The 22,614-nt window shown below is 38.5% G+C and overlaps 1 protein-coding gene across 1 annotated transcript in view; it reads left to right on the plus strand.

Moving 5' to 3' along the window:
* LOC145999576 (fatty acid synthase-like) overlaps window positions 1–21,887 on the plus strand; it is a 99,625-nt gene extending 77,738 nt beyond the window's left edge. The window contains exons 23-28 of the mRNA XM_083136600.1: window positions 2,046–2,293; window positions 8,121–8,601; window positions 11,585–12,036; window positions 15,529–15,756; window positions 18,829–19,080; window positions 20,653–21,887. Coding sequence (XP_082992726.1) covers window positions 2,046–2,293; window positions 8,121–8,601; window positions 11,585–12,036; window positions 15,529–15,756; window positions 18,829–19,080; window positions 20,653–20,778 — 1,787 coding nt within the window. The 3' untranslated portion in view covers window positions 20,779–21,887. The remainder of the gene's footprint in view (window positions 1–2,045; window positions 2,294–8,120; window positions 8,602–11,584; window positions 12,037–15,528; window positions 15,757–18,828; window positions 19,081–20,652) is intronic.
* Window positions 21,888–22,614: the final 727 nt, after the last annotated feature.

The following is a 22,614-nucleotide window of genomic DNA, read 5'->3' on the forward strand; positions in this document are numbered from 1 at the left end:
GATTGTTAAGTTCTGGGGTGGTTCGGAAAATAAGGGAACGTGTAGACACTGTCTCTAGCACTTGAAAGACAGAATAAAGTAAGTTCTCATTTATGGCGTATGAAAATTTGTTTAATTTTGGAGCTCTATACTTCTTACTTGAGTGGGGTTAAATTTAAGAAGGCTTTATTTACAACACATGGACAATTTCTGTACAATTTGAAACATCTACTCCATTGTGGTGGAGGGGGAGTAAGGTAATCACACTGGGCCGATACTAGTGGTATCAGTATCGGAAAGTATCGGTTATCCGATATTTGTCCGACAGTTTGATCGTTCACGGGACAGGGGCGTAGCCACTGGGTGGGTGAGGGTGGGCTCTAGCCCACCTTAAAATAGTCTCAGCCCACCCGTCTGACTACCCAAGTAGAATGAACACATGATATATATTATTTAGATAACGCAAAGTAACAAGCTGATAAATATTTATAGTATAAAGTACACAAAGCGGCCTTAACAATTGACTAACATAAATCGTTTCTAGATTCTCCGTTAGGTTGGTTTCCTTTCATAAGCGTGCGAAAAATGATTATATGCGCCTAAATAATCAAGTTAAACTTTTAGCACATGTAAATACAATTACAAGTAGTAAACCTACAAAAATTGGAAACATTTATTGAATAAATTTGTTCAAAATGGTTATTCCAAAATTCGTTTTAGTATTCCGGTAAGTGTGACCAAATGAGTTTTGGTAAATAAAATATTTTCTTTTTTTAAAATGTTATCAGTTGAATATAATTTTTCCATTATTAAATTTACAAGCTTCGTTTGTGTTGTGAAAGCATAGAGAAGCTTTTTTTAACCGATGAAAGCTTATCTCGCTTTATTTTTATTTTTATAATATTAATTTTTTTACAAAATAGGGAAAATTTTTGTCAAATTTTTAACACTAATAAAAATTGCATAAAAAATATTTTTAATAATTGCATTATAAGTATGAATTTGAGCCATGAACAAGAATGAACAACTTTCATGAAACGTCGGTTCACCTTGAAAAATTCCTAGCGCCGGCCTTGGTCATGACCACCGAAACTCACCTAAAAATATTTTATCCACCCTTGAGCCCATCCCAAGAATAATTTCTGGCGACGCCATTGTCACGGGGACATTAAAAAACATGGCGCGGAGTGTAATTATCCTGGAATTTATGCAACATTTTAGTTAATTATCCTGGAATTTATGCAACATTTTAGGACATTATCTTGGAATTTATGTAACATTTTAGTTAATTATCCTGGAATTTATGCAACATTTTAGTCAATTATCAACATTTTAGTTAATTATCCTGGAATTTATGCAACATTTTAGTTAATTATCCTGGAATTTATGCAACATTTTAGTTAATTATCCTGGAATTTATGTAACATTTTAGTTAATTATCCTGGAATTTATGCAACATTTTAGTTAATTATCCTGGAATTTATGCAACATTTTAGTTAATTATCCTGGAATTTATGCAACATTTTAGTTAATTATCCAGGAATTTATGTAACATTTTAGTTAATTATCCTGGAATTTATGTAACCTTTTAGTTAATTATCCCGGAATTTATGTAACATTTTGGTTAAATATCCTGGAATTTATGCAATATTTTAGTTAATTATCCTGGAATTTATGCAAAATTTTAAGTTTCCATTGATTTAGTATTACCAATGTTATGGGGGAAAACTGTATTTTGTGATTACATAACAGTTATTTTTAATATTGTGATCTATTTTTTTAATATTTTAAAGCAAAACTCTGGTAAGTTAATACTTATGATTGGAGTGGAATTCTGGTCTTGCAAAATTAATGAATATTTTGAACAGCTTTTCATTGTTGCAATTTTCAAGCATGGGTATCGGTTCAAAGTGGTATCAGCTGAGGCCCACAGGCCTTCGTTGTTTAAATTTTGATACTTAGAAGTGGACACTAATTTTTAAGGCTTTCTTATGCTTTCAAAAGTGTCGCGTTGTGAATCCCATCCCCCCTCGCACCCTTGGAATAATTCACCCACATCTTCGCAGGTGGTTTAGGAGGTCTGGGACTGGAGATGGCCGAGTGGATGGTGAGGCGAGGAGCCAAGAACTTGCTGCTGACCTCCAGAAGAGGCGTCCGCAGCGGGTACCAGTCGCTGTGCCTCCACCGCTGGAGGAACCTGGGCATACGAGTAGAGATCGCTACCAGAGACATGAGTTCTGTGGAGGAGGTGACCAGAGTATTGCTGTCGGCGAAGAAGAATGGAGACATACGAGGCATTTTCCATTTGGCAGTTGTACGTATCGTATCAATCCATAAGATTATATTTTATTTTATTAGCCTCTCTGAATGCTTCATGTTGACCAGGGCATTCACTTGTTTATCTCTTGTCAGTTGTCTCAACCTCTGAGGCATGTAAATAATGCACAGTGTTGTGCTATGTAAACCTCCTGAGGTATTCAGGATATAGGAAGTTTCATCTGCCTATGGAGTCAGCGGTTTGCATAGTGGCAGTTATAATCACGATTCGGGATGGAGGAAGGTCTCGATGGCCTGGGTGATATAGAGGTGAGAGAGACTGAGAAGGGACTGACTTTGGATTGGGATTGAGGAGAGAGAAGACCTTAGGAGAGGAGTGGAGCAAAAGTGAAGCAACGCGCTGGTCAACCTGTAATAAAGCCAACAGAGGACTTAGTTTATTTTATTCTTCGAAATTATCTTCATTCGTCAGATAGACAGGTAATTATCCTAACCCAGCCATGAATCAGGTTCAAAGGTTCACAAAACCCAACGAGTGACCATTGTCTTTTCAAGTTGTTAAGTTCCTAAATCTTACTTGTACCTTTCGCACTGCCAAGCGTTAACTCGTCATGTTAATGACGAATGGTCTCATCATCGAGGATGAATGATGAATAAGCTACATCACCCATTGATAAATTGGTTAACATTCTTAGCAAGATCCCACGAACTTCACAGTTCGTTACGTGGTAGAGGTGCTGAGATTTCCATTTACTTCACCAAGAAGTAACTGAAAATTGAAAGGATAGGTTCATAACAGTACGTTACGTGGTGGAGTGCTTCAGCTTCTCATCCATTTCTTCGGAAATGCGATGAGAAAATATTCGTTACGTGGTGGAGATACGGGCCTTTTCATTTTTTTTCAGAAATGAAAAGAGTTGATAACCAGTTTTAAATTTAACCCCACCCCAATTTTTTTTTGCTAACTTGTTTAATTTTTATATCCTTGCCACATTTGATTTTGAAAATACATAAGGCTTAAAGGTCTTATTTTGTTATCATTAATGGAGGAAGAATTTTTTTATATATATTTGCCATGATAGATGTCGAGTTTCGAGGATGAATCAGATGAAACTTGTCGACCTCAAGTCAGGGTCGGTCATCCGCAAAATGTAAAGATGCGGAGAAACCTGCGCCCTAGCTCCGTCGCGGTTATCCGCGTCAGGCTGGCGCTTTGGTATCAAGAGCGTCAGGCATTCCGCGTGGCGGAAGGTTCGATGTCGGGTGTTAGGCAGCCACATTTTGCCAAAAAATGCGGTTGGCCCAGAGACGTCCGTGCACGTTTCCCTATCAATCCGCTCCTGGTAGCGCTGTGGTTCGTTCGCGAATCCGGTGCCCTGGCTACGACAGAATTCCCACCTGGGAAATTTTTAACATTCCCAGAATTTTAAATAAGGTAGAAGAATAAGGCATTTAGATTCGATGGTTTCTTGAATTTACAGTGGTTTTAGAACGTAAAAGGTAGGAATTTTTTTTACATGATTTTGGATACGAAAATTATCACAGCATTGTTTATGAGGATTAAAATAATGCAGTATGCTACAGTAATTCTAAACTAATTTTATTTATATATCTAATGTTCCTGTGCATTTTGCTCAGATTGTGATTAGGCTTACCGTTAACATATTAATTAATTAAAAACGTGGATTAAAAGTGAATATTGAAGTTATATTATGAACGAGGAAAATAAATTACAGTTTATTGACTCTGACTCAGTGGCACTATGGTGCAGTTTAACGAGTCATGGCAGAGAGTATGCTTGTCTGAGTCAATTTTTTGTTATCATGGCTTAAATCGTTGCATGGAAACCAGAGTAGCGTAACTGCAATATTGCGGTTTTCGGTTTGGTTTAAATCAGGGATGCCCACAAGGGGGTTTTATGGCGCAGGTTGCGCCATCGTGATTTTTGGGGGATTTCTTCCCTTCAAATAATATATAAAGTTCAACATTTATATCTTTTCCAAAATATATGTAAAAATTTTACACTTTAAATGCACCATATTTAATCCATTAGATGAAGAAATGGAAGTGTTTAGGAGAGCATTATCGAAAGGGGGGGGGGATATCGAACTCGTACATATTCTGAGGGGGATTCTGAATTACTTTGGGGGAGGCAGTATCCAACTCTAGGTCTTAGATTATGGCAAGTATTTTAGTTAGAGGGGATTGAACATTAAATTGAAGGGGGTATTCAATTCTTGTGTATTGCTTTTGTCTTAGACTTGCGGAAATTCTGGTGTGGAGATTGAGAATTAATTTTTTGGAGGAGGCAATATCCACTCTTCAATACCAACAGTAAGTCTAAAATTGGCATGGTAGGATTGAGTATTAAATTTAAAGGGGGAGATAGAAAGCTCTTGATAAAGTGTTAAATCTTAAATTGTCAAGGGATTTCTGTAGTGGAGAGAGAGTTCGAACATTACATTTTGGAGACTGTATTTAGCGGTAAGGCATCCACACGTTTTCAACCCCGAATGTGCCAAAGGAAAAGCTGGAAAAGGAAAACACGAAATATCTGGGGATCTTAAGAAAGTATTGACACCGCATTAAATTAATATTCTTCAAAGCCTGCAAAGAAATGGATGTAAAAATTTTCTTGCTCGCAATGATTTGTTGCTACGATGTGTGTTTAGCGTTTTAATGAGATGGATATGAAGTTTTTATACTAAAGCTGCATTACAAGACAAGCGATATTCTCGATTGATTGATTTGGTGTTTTAAGTCCACTTTGTGTACTCTAAGGCTAATCGGGACTGAATCTACAGTTTAAAGTGGAATCCTCGCGATATTCTCGATTATGATGAACGATTTTAGGGGTGGTCTTGAGTGATGGCAACCCTGTTTAGGTAGGCGGGGCAGATCAATTATAATGTTCAGTAAAGCTAAGAAAAAAGTTACTTTCGGTAGACACGCTGTCGTAATTAAATGCTTTGTGCAGATTACGATATGGTTTGAGGGCGCGAATGATATATGATTTGGGGGGGATGCGCCATTGGCCTTGGGGGGGATGGACACCCCTGGTTTAAATCAACTCCTCTGAAGAGCTCTATTTGGAATAAGGCCGAGTCACGTATCTCCAATTTTCTCTTTCTTAACAGTCAGACATATTCGTAAGAATACATTGTTTCCTCCCTTGTGTAAATTTGATAACTTAGTTGTCACACGACGAAATGACTACTTTTTTATTCCATAGCAGAGGTTTCCAAAGTGTGCGCCGCGGCGGTCTGGGGAGCCGTGACTGGCTTACGAGGGCGCAGCGAAATATTCCAAAAAAATATACTCCCTCTGTCCCATGATTATAGTTCGGTATGCCAAAATGGTGACTTTTTATTTATGTTCTTTTGGATACTTGATCGGCAAATTTGTACTGATCCTTGAGTAATAAAGTTGTATGACTCATTCCCGTGTTTCATGTTCTTCTTCTGTATACACCAATGTCACAGTTTGCCTATCGGACAAATATTATGAGACAACAAACAAAAGTGTACCGGACAATAATTATGGGACAGAGGGAGTATTACCTTTTCAAGGTTAAAAAAGAGTTAAAACAGCTCAAGAGATGTTTATAAAGTTTATATTTTCAATAAAATGACACTTGGTAGTCTACACATGGTTTTAGAGTCGAAGTAAATGATTGTTCCAAATGTGCGCTCATTTAGTACTTTTTACATGTAAAATGTTTCTGAATTTGAAATATGTGTTTATTTTTTAACTTAAGGCAAGCAACCTAACCACACTAACTGAGCGTTGCAAGTTATTAGATAGGCCTATATTCTGACTTGGGCGCCGCGGAAAAATATTAAGGGCAGCGCGAAAAGAAAAAGTTTGAGAACCCTACTGTTTTTTTAAATTTTTTATTATTATTATTATTATTATATACCAGTGTTCGGAAAGTACTACTTTAACTCATGGAAAATACTTTTGTCTAAATCTGGCCTTACACAGGCCAGAACTGAAGTTCTCATGAGGACTAAGATCTAAGTTGAAGTTAAAAAAACAACACCTATGTAGAATTACATTTATTGGAACTATTAAAAATGTGAGCCCGATTTCGTGCCTGGCATCAAGTATGTTATTAATAGAGGAATATAATGTAGCAAGTGCCATGTCTCGTCCTGCGTCTAAGGCGTCATGCTCAGGGTTCGGGCTCTGGGACGAGCGCTGGTTCGAGTTTCTTCGGGGAAACGTAACAACTTTTCTCTGAGATTTCAGCCTGTGTATGTGACCGATGGCCGGCCGCCCACCATCGTGAAGAGATTGGGGAGCTAAGAATGAGTAGCGTAACACGGTCATGGGAACCTACAGCAACAGCTGGGCGGGTCGTCGTGCTGACCACATGTCAGCCCTAAGTGGTTACATGATCGTCCACCTCTACTGAGGCATTCGAGAGTCAAACCTTTTGGTGGGATAGAATTCGGTAGTCGGTAGGTAGGCGTTGACCCTCAAGCAAACAGTTTAAGCCGGCGAACAGCCTAAACGTAACACGGTGGCGTCCCAGCAGCGTCGGTACTTCGACTTTGTCTCTTTGAAATACAATTGTGCTTTTCTACTAGACTAACCGCCCTCCGGAAGAGGGTGCACCCTGCCCGGCGCCTCCACCTTGTTACGTTTAAGTCGTTCGCCGGCTTAAACTGCTTCGCTGCTAGAGGATGTATGTATATATGAGGAATGGAATAAATTACGTTCATTGCTCTTTACCAATAGTATAGAATCCGCACAAGCGAGGGAGGAAGATCACGCACGAGCCAGTAAGATATCTAAACACTGATAATTAGGGCCCGAGACTTTATGTCCTATAAAACTGTAAAATATGTATGTAATTATGCCATATAAATTGGAAAATATGTCATGAAAAATTACAAATATGTCAGAAAAATGCAGAAATATTCCCAGTAAAGCCAAAAATATGCACAACAGTACTCTTGAATTTCTCCCATACCCGATAGAGTAGAGTAGGGGCTGTAATGTACCGAATGTTATTTTTACTTTTGACTGATTTTTGTGAAAAGCGAAAAAGGCAAAGAAATGAGAACGATACTTCTTTACTTCCCGTACAACAATGAGAGAGAACATTTTGCCTCAATAATGTTTGCATGGCTATCAATTGTCGGGGGGATAAAAAAGTGGGGTATTATATTGTTCTGTACTAAGAAAAGACGGCACCTTTCTTCCTCCGCAATGTCCATATCGCTGCCATCGACAATATGAACTATCCGTTGTGGTAAAGCTACGAAGAAAAAAAATATGAAATAACCGATTATGTGCGAGAGAAATACGAAATTTATACAGAAATATGTCTTATTACAACAAAATTGAAGAAATATGTTGTAAAAACGCGAAATTGGTGAAATATGTCAAAATATGATTTGTCAAGTTTGTCTATTTCGGCTGATTTTCATCAGATGTGTAAAGATCTCACCCCAATATTAGATCCGAAGCCAAATGAATAATATGTTATAACATAAAGTCTCGGGCCCTACTGATAATGATAAACCCAAAGTGTCACCACTGCACCTGGTTTCCTTCGTGGTTCCTCGGCTGAGTCACGACGTGGCACTGTATCGGTCCATCGAAAGTGTCCTCAGTGGGTTCACCCAAACCTTTTAAGCGGACCGACTCGATCGAGACCCTCCCGGCGACCTCTCGTCACCCGGGGACTGCTGGCGTTTTTGATTACACAGAATTTTATTCCGGCTCGGGTTATGTTATTGTCATCTGAACTGCAACGGTGAAATTCTGGGAACTTTTTGAATCTACCTCCAAAACTGCAACGGATAAAACAGAACAAGTACAGAAAATTAACAAGTATTCATTCACATTTGCAGGTGCTGAAGGATGCGTTTTTGGAGAACCAAACCGAGCAGACGTTCAGAGACACGTGGGAACCAAAGATGGCGGTCGCCCGCAGCTTGGACAAGGCTTCGCGCGACCTGTGCCCAAACTTGGAGCACTTCGTTGTCTTTTCCAGCATAGTCTGCGGAAGGGGCAACGCTGGACAGAGCAACTACGCCATGGCAAACTCCGCCCTGGAGAGGATGTGCGAGGACAGGCGGAAGGCAGGGTTGCCAGCTCTGGCGATCCAGTGGGGACCTATCGCGGATGTCGGTATCGTTGCAGAGAACGCAGAGGTATCCGACGCTACCAAGAAGCTGGGTATCGTGCCTCAGAGTATAGGATCTTGTCTGGATACCATGGATCGGCTGCTTGGGACTCGGTCGCCAGTGGTCGCCAGCACTGTTCTCGCGAAGGAGAAGAACAAAGATGCGGTGAAGATAGATCTTGTGCAAGCCGTTTCCAAGATTCTTGGTAAGTTATCAACCAGCGGTGTGCAGGTCGGGAAATGTTCAGGATTTCCCGACGTTGGAAAAATCTCGAATTCTACATACTACATCTCCCTCAAGTGATTTTGTGGAATGAAAACTACCATTTCCAGGCATAAATTTTCTGAGGTAAATCTACACTCTAAGGGGGAAAAAATGGTTGGTTGCGCAACGACACGCTATTTCAGGGACTTGGGTTTGAGTCTTGGCCGAGCTGTGAACATTTATATGTACGAGCTGCTTGAGGGTCGGGCGACTTGGGCACAAAATCGGGGTCTTTCCCTTGAGTAGCGCCTAAACCTTATTACCTAAACTGTTGCTATTTTTTTAAAATAAGAGTTGAATTTGTTTAGACAAGAATCATTTGAAGTTATTACAGCCGCATAGCATAATAAGTATATTGCAAAATCATATAGCAATTCAAGTTAAGAGATTACTGTTACTTTGATGTCATTATGTAGCCTATGTAGGGTAAAAGAAGGGATGTTCGCCATGCTGGAAATTTCGCCGTACTTGTGGTTTTTGTAACCGTAGATAAAAACTATAGGTTGGAAACACTAACTGATGCCTATAAAAAATGAAGTAACATGTGCCTTGTTTCCACTGACATCTGCATTGTGGTGAGCGAACTAGCAAGCAAGCAGTACAGTTTGGAATGCGCAGTTGCTTCTACACAGAAGATAAAGAAAGGTGCCGAATTTCAATACTACGTTGGAAATTGTCATTTCGTGACAGGAAAGAATTATGTTTCTTCCTTTTAATTATTGCTATCGTAACCTCAAACCGTAAGAATGTCGTGAAAAGATTTGCTTTGGAAAGCGTGCATGTACAAGTAAACATAAGTTGATTTCTTTCGACTATGCATTGGCTGGTAAATTCGCCAGAGTAACAGAAAACGTTCCGATTGACAGCCAATAACCAATCCAAGTTCTGCTTCTTCTGGAGAACAATGCTCATTGACAGACTCTCCAAATTAGTTTGTATTGTATCTTTGTAAGCAGTTTTGTATTGTCATTTGTAGGTCTTTTACACTTTGTTGTCTGACTTATTGGCAACAACTTGGTATTTCATACACTTAAACTGACGATAAAATGATAAATAAGTTAAGATAAATAAGTATGGCGAATTTACCAGCATGTGGCGGGAATTTCGCCACTTTTTCTCATTTTAGTATTTTTATCATTACGTCATAAGTATAATTAACACAGTGTTTATGTTATATTCCTCATAATCCACAATGACTACTTTTTGTATCGTATAAATTTTGTCCTTCTCCCCCAATTCGTTTAGAAGGAAAAAAATGAAAAGCATATTGGTGGCGAACTTCCCCTCCTTTACCCTATATTTAAAAAACACATACCTACAATATGTTCTTCAACAGTAGCACTAAAAGAATCTAAAAAAATATCTCTATTATTTTTCGTCATTATAATCATAAATGTATAACATGGTCAAGCTTTTATTGAAGAAAAGTGGAAAGTTGAGCGACCAGGGTAGAAAGTTGAGGGGTACAAGGGTGGTTGTTAGTAATGGGTCGCCAAAAATCCACCTCGCCCGGATGAAATTTTTATCTTCAGTCACCCCTGACCATGAAAAACTTCGTACAAATGGTTCAAATGTGCTGAAATTAATTTATACATTTAAAGAACACGGATTTGCTCTTAAGTAATATCTAGAGCCCGGATTTATAAGCACAATCAAACAGTAAAATAAGCAAGTTAATAAGCACAAAAAATGAAAAAAAATAAGCACCAAAATAAGCATAAGGAAAATCTGAAAAAAAAAATTGTTTACTAGATCTCTTACGTTATTCAAAGCTGTTACAGTATGTAAGGAAGGTCATCCTGAGATTATCTTGTGTGAAGCTCCTGCGTCTGTCAGTGAAGAATGATTTGTACAGTGAAAATGTTCTTTCCACGTCGCATGACATCACAGGCGCATGTGAAAAACACCACAGTTCTTCTTCAGTGAATTCCTCTTCAATGTCTGTTTCTTCACCAGAAATCTTTTTATAAATTTGGCACAGTGTTTTGTAACCGGGATTTTTCAGTAATTCCTGACTGAGCTTTTCGGACACAATTTTACCCACACCGTGAGTTTCTGAAGACAACGTTACTGAAATTTCATCAATAAGAGTTTGGTTTGAGTTGCTGTTTTAAGTCCACTTTATGCACAGTAAGGCTAATCGGGACTGGACCTACAGTTTAAAGTGGGATCCGAACCACTTGTGCCTCCACCGGGTATCGAACCCGTGACCCCTTGATTACAAGGCAATGACGTTACCACTGCGCCATGGGGGAGGCCCTCATCAATAAGAGAAAGCGAATGTTGCAATGTATTATTTCGAGCTTTCAACTGTGTTATAATATCAGGTAATTTGGAAAAATGATTATGGATGCACTGAATCTTTTCTAGGATGCCGTTTCTCCCGTGCGGCTATTTAGAAGCATTGATATCGTCATCCCGATGCCGTAGTGTGATTGAAATAGGATTGATATAACAAATTTGAGTAAAATATCCTATTTTAAACCAAAATCATAAAATAAGCAAGCGTAACCGTTTCCTGCAGAAATAAGCATTTATAAGCACGTTCAACCTTAGTTAAATAGCTCATCAAGGTATGCAATACGAAGTATAACCTTTCTTCTTACCATTAGAAGTCAGGAAAAGAATATGCATTTCGCTTATAAATCCGGACTCTTGTAATATCATTATGTCACTGTAAATAGTATGGTGCAAAGTAACCCCAAACATGTCACTTCTGTTTTTGGTGTTACTGTGGAATTTGCCTTGTTGAACAACATATTTGGTGTCTTATTACCTAAGCATAGAGGCCTTCAACACTCGATTCGGTGCTGCATTATACCAATTCCACTACGTTGCACCTCAGAAGCTTTACAGAGTGTTTGCAGAAGTAAAACATATAAGCAGTATGTAATGTATTGTTTAAGGGCATTCTTCCCTTACAGATGTGGAAGACCTAAGAAAAGTGGACCCAAGCATGAAGCTAATCGACCTTGGTTTGGACTCCCTCATGCTTGTCGAGATCAGAACCGGACTGGAGAGGTACTTCGACTTGGTGCTCAGTCCACAGGAGATTCGATCCCTCACCGTGGCAAAGTTGCTGGATCTGGAGAAGACCAGGACGACCGAAAAGGTTGCTCGGACGAAGGACAGTAAGCTCCCCCTATTCTGGAATCTCCTGCTTGAGAGCGACAGCGTGCTGCCTAGCGAGCCTCTGGTGGCCATGCGTTCGGACACTGCTTCAGAGACCGCGGTCTTTTTGGTGCACCCTGTGGACGGCACGGTCAGAAGCCTTGAAACTCTAGCTAGCCGCTTGCAGTGTACGGTGTATGGTCTCCAGGCCACGCAAGAGGTCATCTTCTTATCGTTGGAAGACGTGGCGAAATCATATCTTAAGGTAAGCAGACCGAGACCTTCTAATAAAAAGGCCTTAGCAGAGACAGTTTACCACGTCATCACTGGTAGGTCATGAATCGCAACACGATATCAGCATTTCAGTTACAAATATATGTTAGGATTCCATCTCTGAGGGCACTCAAATGTCAACCTCCCTTCCACGTAATACACCATCGACTAATTTCCACCATCTTTGTGGAAACAGAATGTCGACTAAAATTCGTAGCGCTGAGCCGCGCGACGCTTTCTCGAAGTCTAATTATCCTCAAAATTATGCAAAATTCAAACTTTCTTTTTATTTTGCATCAATTTTGCACAAAAACTATAATATTGTGATGCAATTCTTAAATATTCTAAAACAAATTTCTTGGTACATTGATGCATATAATTGGAGAAGAATATTTACACACCAATATTGATTAATATTTTGAACAAATTTAAATTATTGCATTTTTCAAGCATCGGTATCGGTGGGAATCGGTAAGAGTATCGGTTCAACCCTACTAATTAATCGAAAAAAAATTAGTGGACTACTTCTTCGAGTAATATTAGTCGAATTAGTCGTTCGACTAATGTTAAGCCCCTATCACACGCAACTGGATTTCTAGTAGGAATGCCGTAGTTGGCGCTGAACTGACTTTCTAGGTAGAAATCATGGCCGCCTGGCTGACTGCTTGACTGGTTTGGAGGAATAGGACATGTTCTAATTGCTACTTGCTTTCCTCGACTGGATTCTGTGGAACAGCCAATCAGTGCAAAGTTTGGTCATGTGAAGATAATCTGTGAGTTTGAAAAGGAGCGTTTTTTGTCTGTGCTGTGGTTTCCGAGTGCTGGCTGTTTATTTATACTATGGTTATAGTTTCTGCGTTTCTCGATAAAAAAAAAGTAAAGAGATGGCGTGCAGTGCATTAATATTTAGGTATTTATGCAAAGCGATGAGATGTGTACGTGGGAAATATGATTAGCTGAAAATGAAAATCCTTATTATTACAAGTGTATTAATAAATGTTTGACTTTTTTTTAACGAATCCTGCAAATCTCATGTATGAATAATGCAAACCCGAGTTAAAAAGTTTCTTCGGTACGCATTGATTACCATATATTTTTTCCGAGCCAATGTCTAGTCCATACTTTTCCTTTTTTAATAAAAGCACAAAGCAGTAATTCTCCTACAACATTCTTCAAATTGCTGGTCAACGTTCACCTTTAACTTAACTTTAGACGAAAGCATTTATGCTTACGTAAATGCTTCCAAACAGATAGTAGTTTACAGTTTTACACCAAAGCATTTCATTTCGGTTAGCTGTTCCAATTATAATGTATAATACATACATCACGAAAGGCACGTCGAGTTACACCGTCTATGGCGAGTGCACAGTGTTTACAATTGAAAAAGCTAAAATATTCTTCCATACGTGTACAGTAAACGTTGTAAAATATGTATTTAAGCAGTGCCATTGCTTCTCTACCTAAAACCATTTAATACGTAGCAATATTCCTCTCGGTTGAATAGTTATTGCCGTTTAAAAGTGTGAAGTGATACGTTGTTTACAACTCACGTGGCCGCCATTATGGGAACAAAAGACTATCGACAAGTACGGTGTAACAAGTATCGTGTGAGGCGAAAACTAGCAAATGGGTAGGCAGTCCAGCGTCAACTAGAGCATTCCTACTGGATATCCAGTTCCGTGTGATTCAGGCTTTAGCTCAACCTTTAATTGACTTCTTTTCCGACTAATGTAAGTTTCCACTACATATTTCTTATTATTTTAAAATTCTTCAAGTCTAACTTATGCTGAGGTATAACAGGCAGACTGTTAAATTTTAACAATAGAATATTGTAAAACTTATTCTAACTTTGGTATACTTAAGATGACCAGACCCCTCTCCGATTTTCTTCATATTTGACATACTTACTAATTTATCGGAAACGTCTAGAAATTGCAAAATAAAACCATCGACGCTAGCCCCACGAACCATTGACGTGTGGTTAGGTTAGTTTCGGTCAGGTTAGGCAAACATAGTTAAAATTTGGTGTCGTGGTGGTATCAGGAATATGTATATATTTCCTTGTGAAACAAAAAATTTCGCGAAAATCGACGGTTTCCATTCCGAAAACAAACGCCTTACTTTCACTTATTTTGCAATTTCTAGAAGTTTCCGACAACTTTTAACTTCAGATTCGTGATTAGGAGGCCTCAATTAGTGAGTATGCCAAATATGAAGAAAATCGGAGTGGGGTCCGGTCATCTTAAGTCGTTCCCTAACTTTTAAGAATGAACAAGACACGCCAAGAATTGAGCATGCGATGCAATTGTAATGGCATCTTGCCAACGCATGCTCGGGTGTTTCCACCCAAACAGCCACTTCCGGCAATCAGATCCTGTAGAGCTTCAGATGCAAAGAAGCCTCGCATGTGCCTTACTAGTGGTGTGAAAGGCTTCTCGACAAACAAACGATCAAAATAGAATAATGTACACGAGGCCAGTGCAACAAATGCTTCATATTCACTATAACGGTCGTGTTCATGGATTGCGTTTTCAGGTAACAACTGTATATACGTCATAGTTGCGACATTTTCAAACCGTAGTAACTCAGGACTTATATATAGCGCGGTATACAAACCTGGGCTGTTGAAGGTTCAGGAATCCATAAATTCTAAAGGGTTCTATTGGGTTTCGCACCTTTTTTCTCGCACAATTTTAATTCGGTCCAAGTTGCTTATTGTTTCATTGAGAAAAGGTTCCTGGACCGAATTGAAATACTTTACAGATAAAAAGGTTCTTTACGGTCCAGAACCGGTTCACGCTTGCTAATTTTCTCTCCTGGACCGGAATTGATTTTTCTTAACATTCCTGAACCTTTAACAACCCTGATACAAGATTCCAGGGGGGGGAACATGATAAGACACATTTTCCTGTTTTTACAATAGAGCAAATTCGAACTTTCAACTACTTTTCGCCTCATCCCCTGTATACTATTTTTAAACTTTCGCAGTTTTAGGACATACTGAGTTTTTCGTGTCTGAACAGTTACACCATACAAAACTACACTGACAGAGCTATTTAATAACATCTGTATTACACAATGTGATGATAATGAATTGAAATAATGACGTCAATAAGTAGAGGGCAATGCCTGCTTCGAACCAACATAGTTTCATTCCTTAAAACAACATAGAATCTAGAATAAAAAAGTAATGAAAATAGCGGTGGACAATTTGCCTTCCATTTTTTTTGCCGTTGACTGTACTATGCATTTTTTTTTTTTAGAAAAAAATGGATCTTAAGATCACGGAAAACCATTGCTTACCGTATCACAATTCGATATCCCAAACTCTTGCAGCAGTTAATCTTGGTTAGACTACTGTACGTTGATTTATGTACGATTTGGCCAATGGTAAAAGCAGTGTTGATGCACCTTACTTTCCGGTCAACCTTCGATTGTTGTCAGAAGTGCGAAATAATTATTTTTGTACTTACCTTCATTTCAGCACATGGCAGGAGTTAAATCGGGAGGTCCGTATTTCATCGCTGGATACTCCTTTGGCGCTGCCATAGCTTTTGAGATGGCGCTGCAACTCGAACGAGCAGGACATGAAGTTTCGCTCTTCTCACTAGATGGCATTCCGTTGAAAGGGGCCGAGGCTAGCGTCACTGAAGCATCATATATTGTACTTGAGACGTTCCTGTCTTACTTTCTTCCAGCGGATCTAACGAAGGTTTGCTGACACTGAAAAATAAAACATAAAGGGTGAAACAAAAGTCAGGTTACATAGGAAAACAAAACAAACACATTCAAACACATGTTTGATATGTAACTTTATAGTTAGACTACATGTTGAACATGCTCACCATGCAGACGCTTCCAGTTGGGTAAGACGTCTGCTAGGAGATGGGGCCTATGTTCATACCCTTGCCTTGAGATGATCCAGGCTTTTAAATTTCTTAGCGTACACGATGGCCTTTACATAATTAATGGGTGTTAGATCTCGCGACCGTCCTGGCCATTCACCTATGTAACCTGACTTTTGCCTCACCCTGTGGATTTTTATAATAGCTTTCATTCAGTGTATTACATAGAAAGGTATAATAATTAAGGTAATTCGGCTTGAGTATGTAAGACTATAACCAGCAACGGCGCCATAAGGGGGGCAGGAGGCAGCGACCTCATATCACACCAGTAAACAACAAAAAAAAAAGTACATCAATAAACGTTTCACCTTTGTCACACCAGGAAAATTGTTGGAGAAGTAGGAGGGAAAATATTTTTGTGGGGATAGTCACAAGTAAGATACCCTTAAATACCATACAAAACGATATTTGGTGAAACGAGTCTTGATTCCTGGGGACACTGAAGGGGCCAACCTGGTGACAGGAACCCCCTCCCACCCCACCTCATGCCGTCGTTGTGGCTTACTTAACTAGCTACCATAGGATTTTACCTATACTGGGGGAAATAGGCGAAGGGTTGGTAGCGATTTAGATTTAATTGAAATATTGCCATCAGTTAGTGGAAGTTTTATGTATACGATAACAATATTTAATATTCAATCTAAATTCCTGTCAAACATTTCTTAGGTCATATTCAATTGTAATCACCAAAGTGGATATTAAAGTTCGATTGTGTAATAATATAGTGTACAATGAACCAAGTCACACAAGATTTGCCTAAAATCATATTACTGTACGATTATTTATTTATTTATTTACATATTACTTGGGATTACCGCTAAGCAGTTTTTCCCATATCTACATATGTACTGTACAGAAACTTACATTTTTAGTACATTATTATTAAAATACACTATCAATAGAAGTTTTTCTACTAAATAGTTAAGCCACATTTTCTAAAAAGAGATAACAATATATATCCAACTGTAAGGTTAGGTTCACAAATCAAAGATTCCAAACAACACTACCTAACAAAATTATACGTAAAAAAAATGCATGTAAAGTTTCCCACGTTGCTCCAAGGTGACAGACAAAAATGGTAACAGACAATCCATAATGTTTATTAACAGTAATAATATTGTAGCCTTTGTTGCAGTAGATATTGTCAATATAAACCATGACTTCTCAACCCGCCCTATTTGAAGAGGCAGAGTAAAAAACCAGGTAATCCAAACTCTCCTCAAACTCCAGAAAAAATGTATTTCAATTGCAAAACTTGCTGAACATATAAATGAATAGGTACAAAAAACACATGCCTCGATGAACGAAGATTGAATCTCGCACGTTACCATTGTAAACCGTAAAAGAAATCTTCCTGCTCTGCGCACAATATCACCACTCATCCACATCTTCGTGATTCGCCAAAAGTGGCAGAGAGGCGAAGTAAACTAAAACTATATCAATCAAGCAATCATAGAATAACTGTGCATTTCAGTACACTAACTGTAAAATATGAAACATAATACTAAAAATCAATTGTGATGGATATTCACGCATCTGTGTACCGAGTAGAGAAATCTCCCCCAAGGATATAATAATAATAATAACAATAAAAAATGGAATGCATTTCTTTATTTTTATCAGTTTTGAATAGTATTATTTGTAACAATATCCACAAGCATGATAATAATAATAATAATAATAATAATAATAACCCGTAGCTCTACAGACCTTGAAGGGCCTTGGCCTATCTCCCGACTGCCAGTCTCCCTCCCAGAATCCTACCTAGAGCTGTGGAGATCTTCAACCGGTAATGGGGTGACGTGGGGTCAGCACGTCGAACCCCCAGCCGTTTTAGATTTCCTAGACCGGGTTACGCTACTCACTCGTAGCTCCCCAACTTCCTCGCGATGGTGGATTGCCACCAGTCCTATACACAGTCCGAAAACCCAGAGTCTGAACCCATGCCGTGCCGTAGTCACATCCCAAAGCACAGCGCCTTAGACAGCACGGGCACGGAGGATGACATAATAATAATTATTGTTGTTATTATTTCTACTGTTCAAGTTTTATCATTTCCCTGATTACCTACAAAAAATACCTGGTGACGCCTACGTTCTTAAGCAATAAGTAGGGAGCGGAAGTTGATGAAATGTCATATTTTTTCTGACATCTCGGACACGATGCCCATTAAATATACACAATATTACACTTCGTCTAGAACCCAAAAAATGTAATTTTAAAATGCATTTTTTTGCATTTTTTGCCAATTTTCAGGTTTTAGGTAATTTTCCCCAATTTTCGGCATTTTTCCAGTCATTTTTCGCAATATTCGGTGTATTGTTTCGTCATATTTTGTCACTTCTTTCATTTTGATAATATTCTTGAGTCTTTTCACCGAGGTGAACATAGGCCTATATATATATATATCTCTCGCAGGATTTACTTTTCATTACAGTGCCACAGAAACACACCACACTACATCACCAGGCAAAGATGCGGGAAATTAACGCATTTTACACCAATTCATTCAGTGTATACCTATCTATGACTTTTTCATAAAATTGTTTTAAAATTATTCGGTTGTTTCCATTGGAAATCCTCGTTACATATTTTAATTGAATGTGCATGTGGTATCATTTGGTGCTTTTTTTTAAAGCAAGATTGAATTTTGTTAAATTTCCACTTCATTTCAATTGTTAACCTGAAACTAACAAATTTAATGGTCATTTTTTGCATTTTTACGTCATTTTTTCCCATTTTCTTTTAGGACATTCTATAGGTCATATACCTATATTTTTTTAGGTTATCAACTTCCGCTACCTAGCAATAAGTAATGTGGTGGATTTAGTCTTAAGTGAACCAAAGGACATTTTACCGATGTTAGAAATTTCTTCCAGAAAAGCATGGAGGACATCGTTGCCCTTCCTTCCTGGAGCGAGCAACTGAACAACGCCCTGAACCTCGTGTCAGACAAGTCCTCTCACCCTCGCGCCAAGCTGAGGCTGGTGATCGATATGTGCAGAAGAAAACTGGCCGAAGTCTTCGCCTACAAACCTTCCGGCAAATTCCAAGGCCGCGTCTTCGCCTACAGAGCACGGGACAGCGAGGTGATCAAGAAGGACGACGGATTCGCCACAAGTTTCCAGAAAGTAAGTGTTTCTCTCGCCTCACTATTTCTATGCTCAATTTCGGTAACCTCTGCAGCAAGGTCGCGCTTTAGGTTGGGCCGGACCTTTGGCCGCAGTCTTAAAATTTTCCTCTCCCTTCGAAAAAAATCCCAAATCTGGAAACTGGCATCAGCTTAGAATTCCATCTGGAGCATTGACGTGAATTTTAGTGTGGTTTGCTTCCGCTGTTATCTACATATTGCTAATAGTTTTGTGATTACGTAAGTCTCTTAAACTCGTTATGCTCTACAAAATGAGACGATAGGATTTTATGTAGCTGCTCAAGAAGAGTGACAATCATATATTTTTCTGTAATTTCTTTTTAACAAAACATGAAAATTATAACACCATTAAGCCTTGTTTCCATGATATGAAAAACTCAATATGCTGACCAAGGCAGAAATTTATTTTATTATAAAACATAAAGTAAACGTAACGTTTCAACCTTCTAGCAAGGTCTTCTTCAGATTCTGTACCAAGTAGAAATGTAACAAGGTACAAAACAGGATGATATATATACACAAACATTACTCCCCTCCAGACTATTAGAAAGTTGTTCTGGAATATTCTAGCATGTGGCTTTCCCTTGTCAACTGTACTTTCACCTGACAGGGAAAACAGGAAAACAGAGAAGAGGAAGAAGAAGGGATTATCTACGAAGTGAAATGTAATGAATGTCAGAGTGTGTACATAGGAGAAACGAAAAAGAGGCTGAAAGACAGGTTGAAACAACATAGGGATGATGTACGACTTAAGAGAGAGAGAAATGCGATATTTAAACACACGAGAGAAACAGGACATGACATAGAGTGGGATGAGGCTAAGCAGATAGGAAGGGAGAAGAGAGTACTAGTGATAAAATGGAAGGAGGCCAAGGAAATAGAGAATAAAAGTGTAGAAGACACAATGAACTGGAATGGGGAAAGATAAACAAAGAATGAAAGAAGATATTAGAAGGAGTGGAAAGGACAAGAGAGAAAGAGGAGAGAAGAAGGAAGAAAGAAACGAAAATGGAAAAAGAGCGTGAGATAAAGAGTCCAACCACCTTCCAGATGAAAGGAAATGTTTAGCTAAAACGCCTGTCAGGTGAAAGTACAGTTGACAAGGGAAGGCCACCTGTTGGAATGTACCAGAAACAACTTTCTAATAGTCTGGAGGGGAGTAATGTTTGTGTATATATATCGTCCTGTTTTGTACCTGGTTTCAGTTGTACTTGCTACAGAGTCTGAAGAAGACCTTGCTAGAAGGTTGAAACGTTACGTTTACTTTATGTTTTACAATATAATAAATTTCAGCCTTGGTCAGCATATTGAGTTTTTCAAAACATGATAGAAAAGGAAGAAAAAAGGTGCTGAACATCAAGACAGGGTAAAAAGGGAACAAATGTGCTAATCTCACGAAAAGGTGCAACAAAGTGTGTTCATTTTACTTGATTTCGTGCCCTAAAATACATATCTCAAACGATCGGTTTAAAAACAGTAATTTTGGAAAGGTGCTGCTTATCAGTAACGTTTCAATAATCAATTAATTTATTTTTAAAAAAATTCATTACAGCTCTGTGATCAACCCATCAAAGAGACTGAAATCCTGGGCGACCACCTGTCGTTCTTGCAATCTGAAGGTTGCGTGGAACTGGCTGAACACCTGAACAAAATTTTAAATAACTCGGACACCAGCTGAACACTTGGATCTTCCTGCCCCTTTGTCTTAAACAGACAGGGGGTTGTCATGCTAGCTATATCTTAAGTGGTTTCAGGCTTATTTCTGTCTTCATTTAAAAGCTATAAATATTTTTCCAGTTGAGTGCTAGTTAGAGTGTGTGAAAACTTGATCTAGCAAGTAATCTTAGAAGGACTAAAAGTTTAAAATAATGACGTAATCTCCTGTTCAATCTCAGTTTTCAATTTCCTCCAAGGTGCGTTTGTAACCGGTGAATCAATCGACTAGTGGTGACCAGCATTGGCTAATGAGAAATGACGTCATAGTCGTAAGACTTTAAAAAAATTGATACAGAATTTACTGATAGAAATAGCAACAATATGTTAATAAATATTGAAGATAGTAATATGTTTTTCTGCAAATTACTTCAGTTTTTCAATTTTGAAGTTCAGAAGTCCAAGTGCAAAATAATTTGTGCTAACCAATTAGATGCATACAATAATGTACCAGCGGTATATGAAAACCTTATATTGTATTGTACATCTGTATATTACAAGTAATGAAAAGTATACATGAGAACCTTGGTTTGAAATTTAGAAAAGAATGCTCTTGTCAAATTTCAGGAGAAATTAACGTTTTTGCTTTTTTTAAGAACAGAAATTATTATTATAATGCTGGGGCATTTGCATAACAATATAAACTCAGTAAATTGAAACGTTACCCGACAATTTTACATGCATTCCACATATTTTTGTTACAGCTAAGCCTCGCGACAGGCTAAGTTTGCAGCAGGTTGCATGTATTAATCCGCGCGAGAACAGCGCTCAGAATCTTCCGTGCGAGTCTTGCCTCAACCGCCGAGCTGTTCATATCACAGACAGTGAGATAATCGACAGTATTGCTGCGGAACTATATTCTGCGCGCACGTTTGGGGCCTAAATATGCGAAAAGTTGCTGCAAAGTTAACCTGTCGCGGGGCTTAGATAGCAATCGGGTGAATTCTGAAAGAACCTTTGATAGTATATAGGATTGTTGTCACATATATTGTACTCTGTGTTGAATATTCTTTTCATATCATTATATTTTGGGTCATCCTACTGTATTATTTTGTAATATAGTATTTTAATAGGTGAAAGAATTAAAGTTATTTTGATGGCAGAATATACTGTTTTATCTTCTAATCACTTTCAATATCCTACCGATATCGAACTCGGAACCCCTTGATTACAAGGCGAGGACGTTACCACTACGCCATCGAGGAGGCCTATGCAATGATTTGTGTTTGTGTTGGAATGTGTGTGTGTGTGTGTGTGTGTGTGTGTATGTGTATGTTTGGATTTGTGTTGGTGTGTGGTTTCCACCACGCGTATTACGCAATTATTGCTTATAAGTTATAACTGTCTATTACTGTTATTTGGTTATTTGCTGCAATCTCTCTATTACATCTAATGCTACTCCGTACAAGAAAACGTGATGCCTCGACCTCGGACACGTGCCCGCTACGAATCTTCCCGTCAGCAATTATCTTCAATTTCCCATTAAACGGAAAAATTACTTTTGATAAGTGTTATTACATAATATTTGATGACGTTAAAGTTTAAAGTTAAGTTAAAATCTCTCCCCCTCGGCATTGACCCTAGGAAACCTTCACGTAGTTTTCTAGCTAGCAACATGTAAAAGACATTCGTGGCATTTTACAGTTCGAATGTTGTTACTACGACGTCGGAATTTTACAAATTTGCACTAACGTTTGCACCGGCATATCTTAAGGGCTTTCAGGTAAACCAATATGGTGGTACCCCTCTCGTATATGCATATACAGAGCATTCCCTGACATTCGCTACGAGACTCGGCGGC

Source organism: Lepisma saccharinum, chromosome 15, assembly GCF_977018435.1.
Source record: "Lepisma saccharinum chromosome 15, izLepSacc3.1, whole genome shotgun sequence".
In the NCBI taxonomy this organism is placed as follows: Eukaryota; Metazoa; Arthropoda; class Insecta; order Zygentoma; family Lepismatidae; genus Lepisma; species Lepisma saccharinum.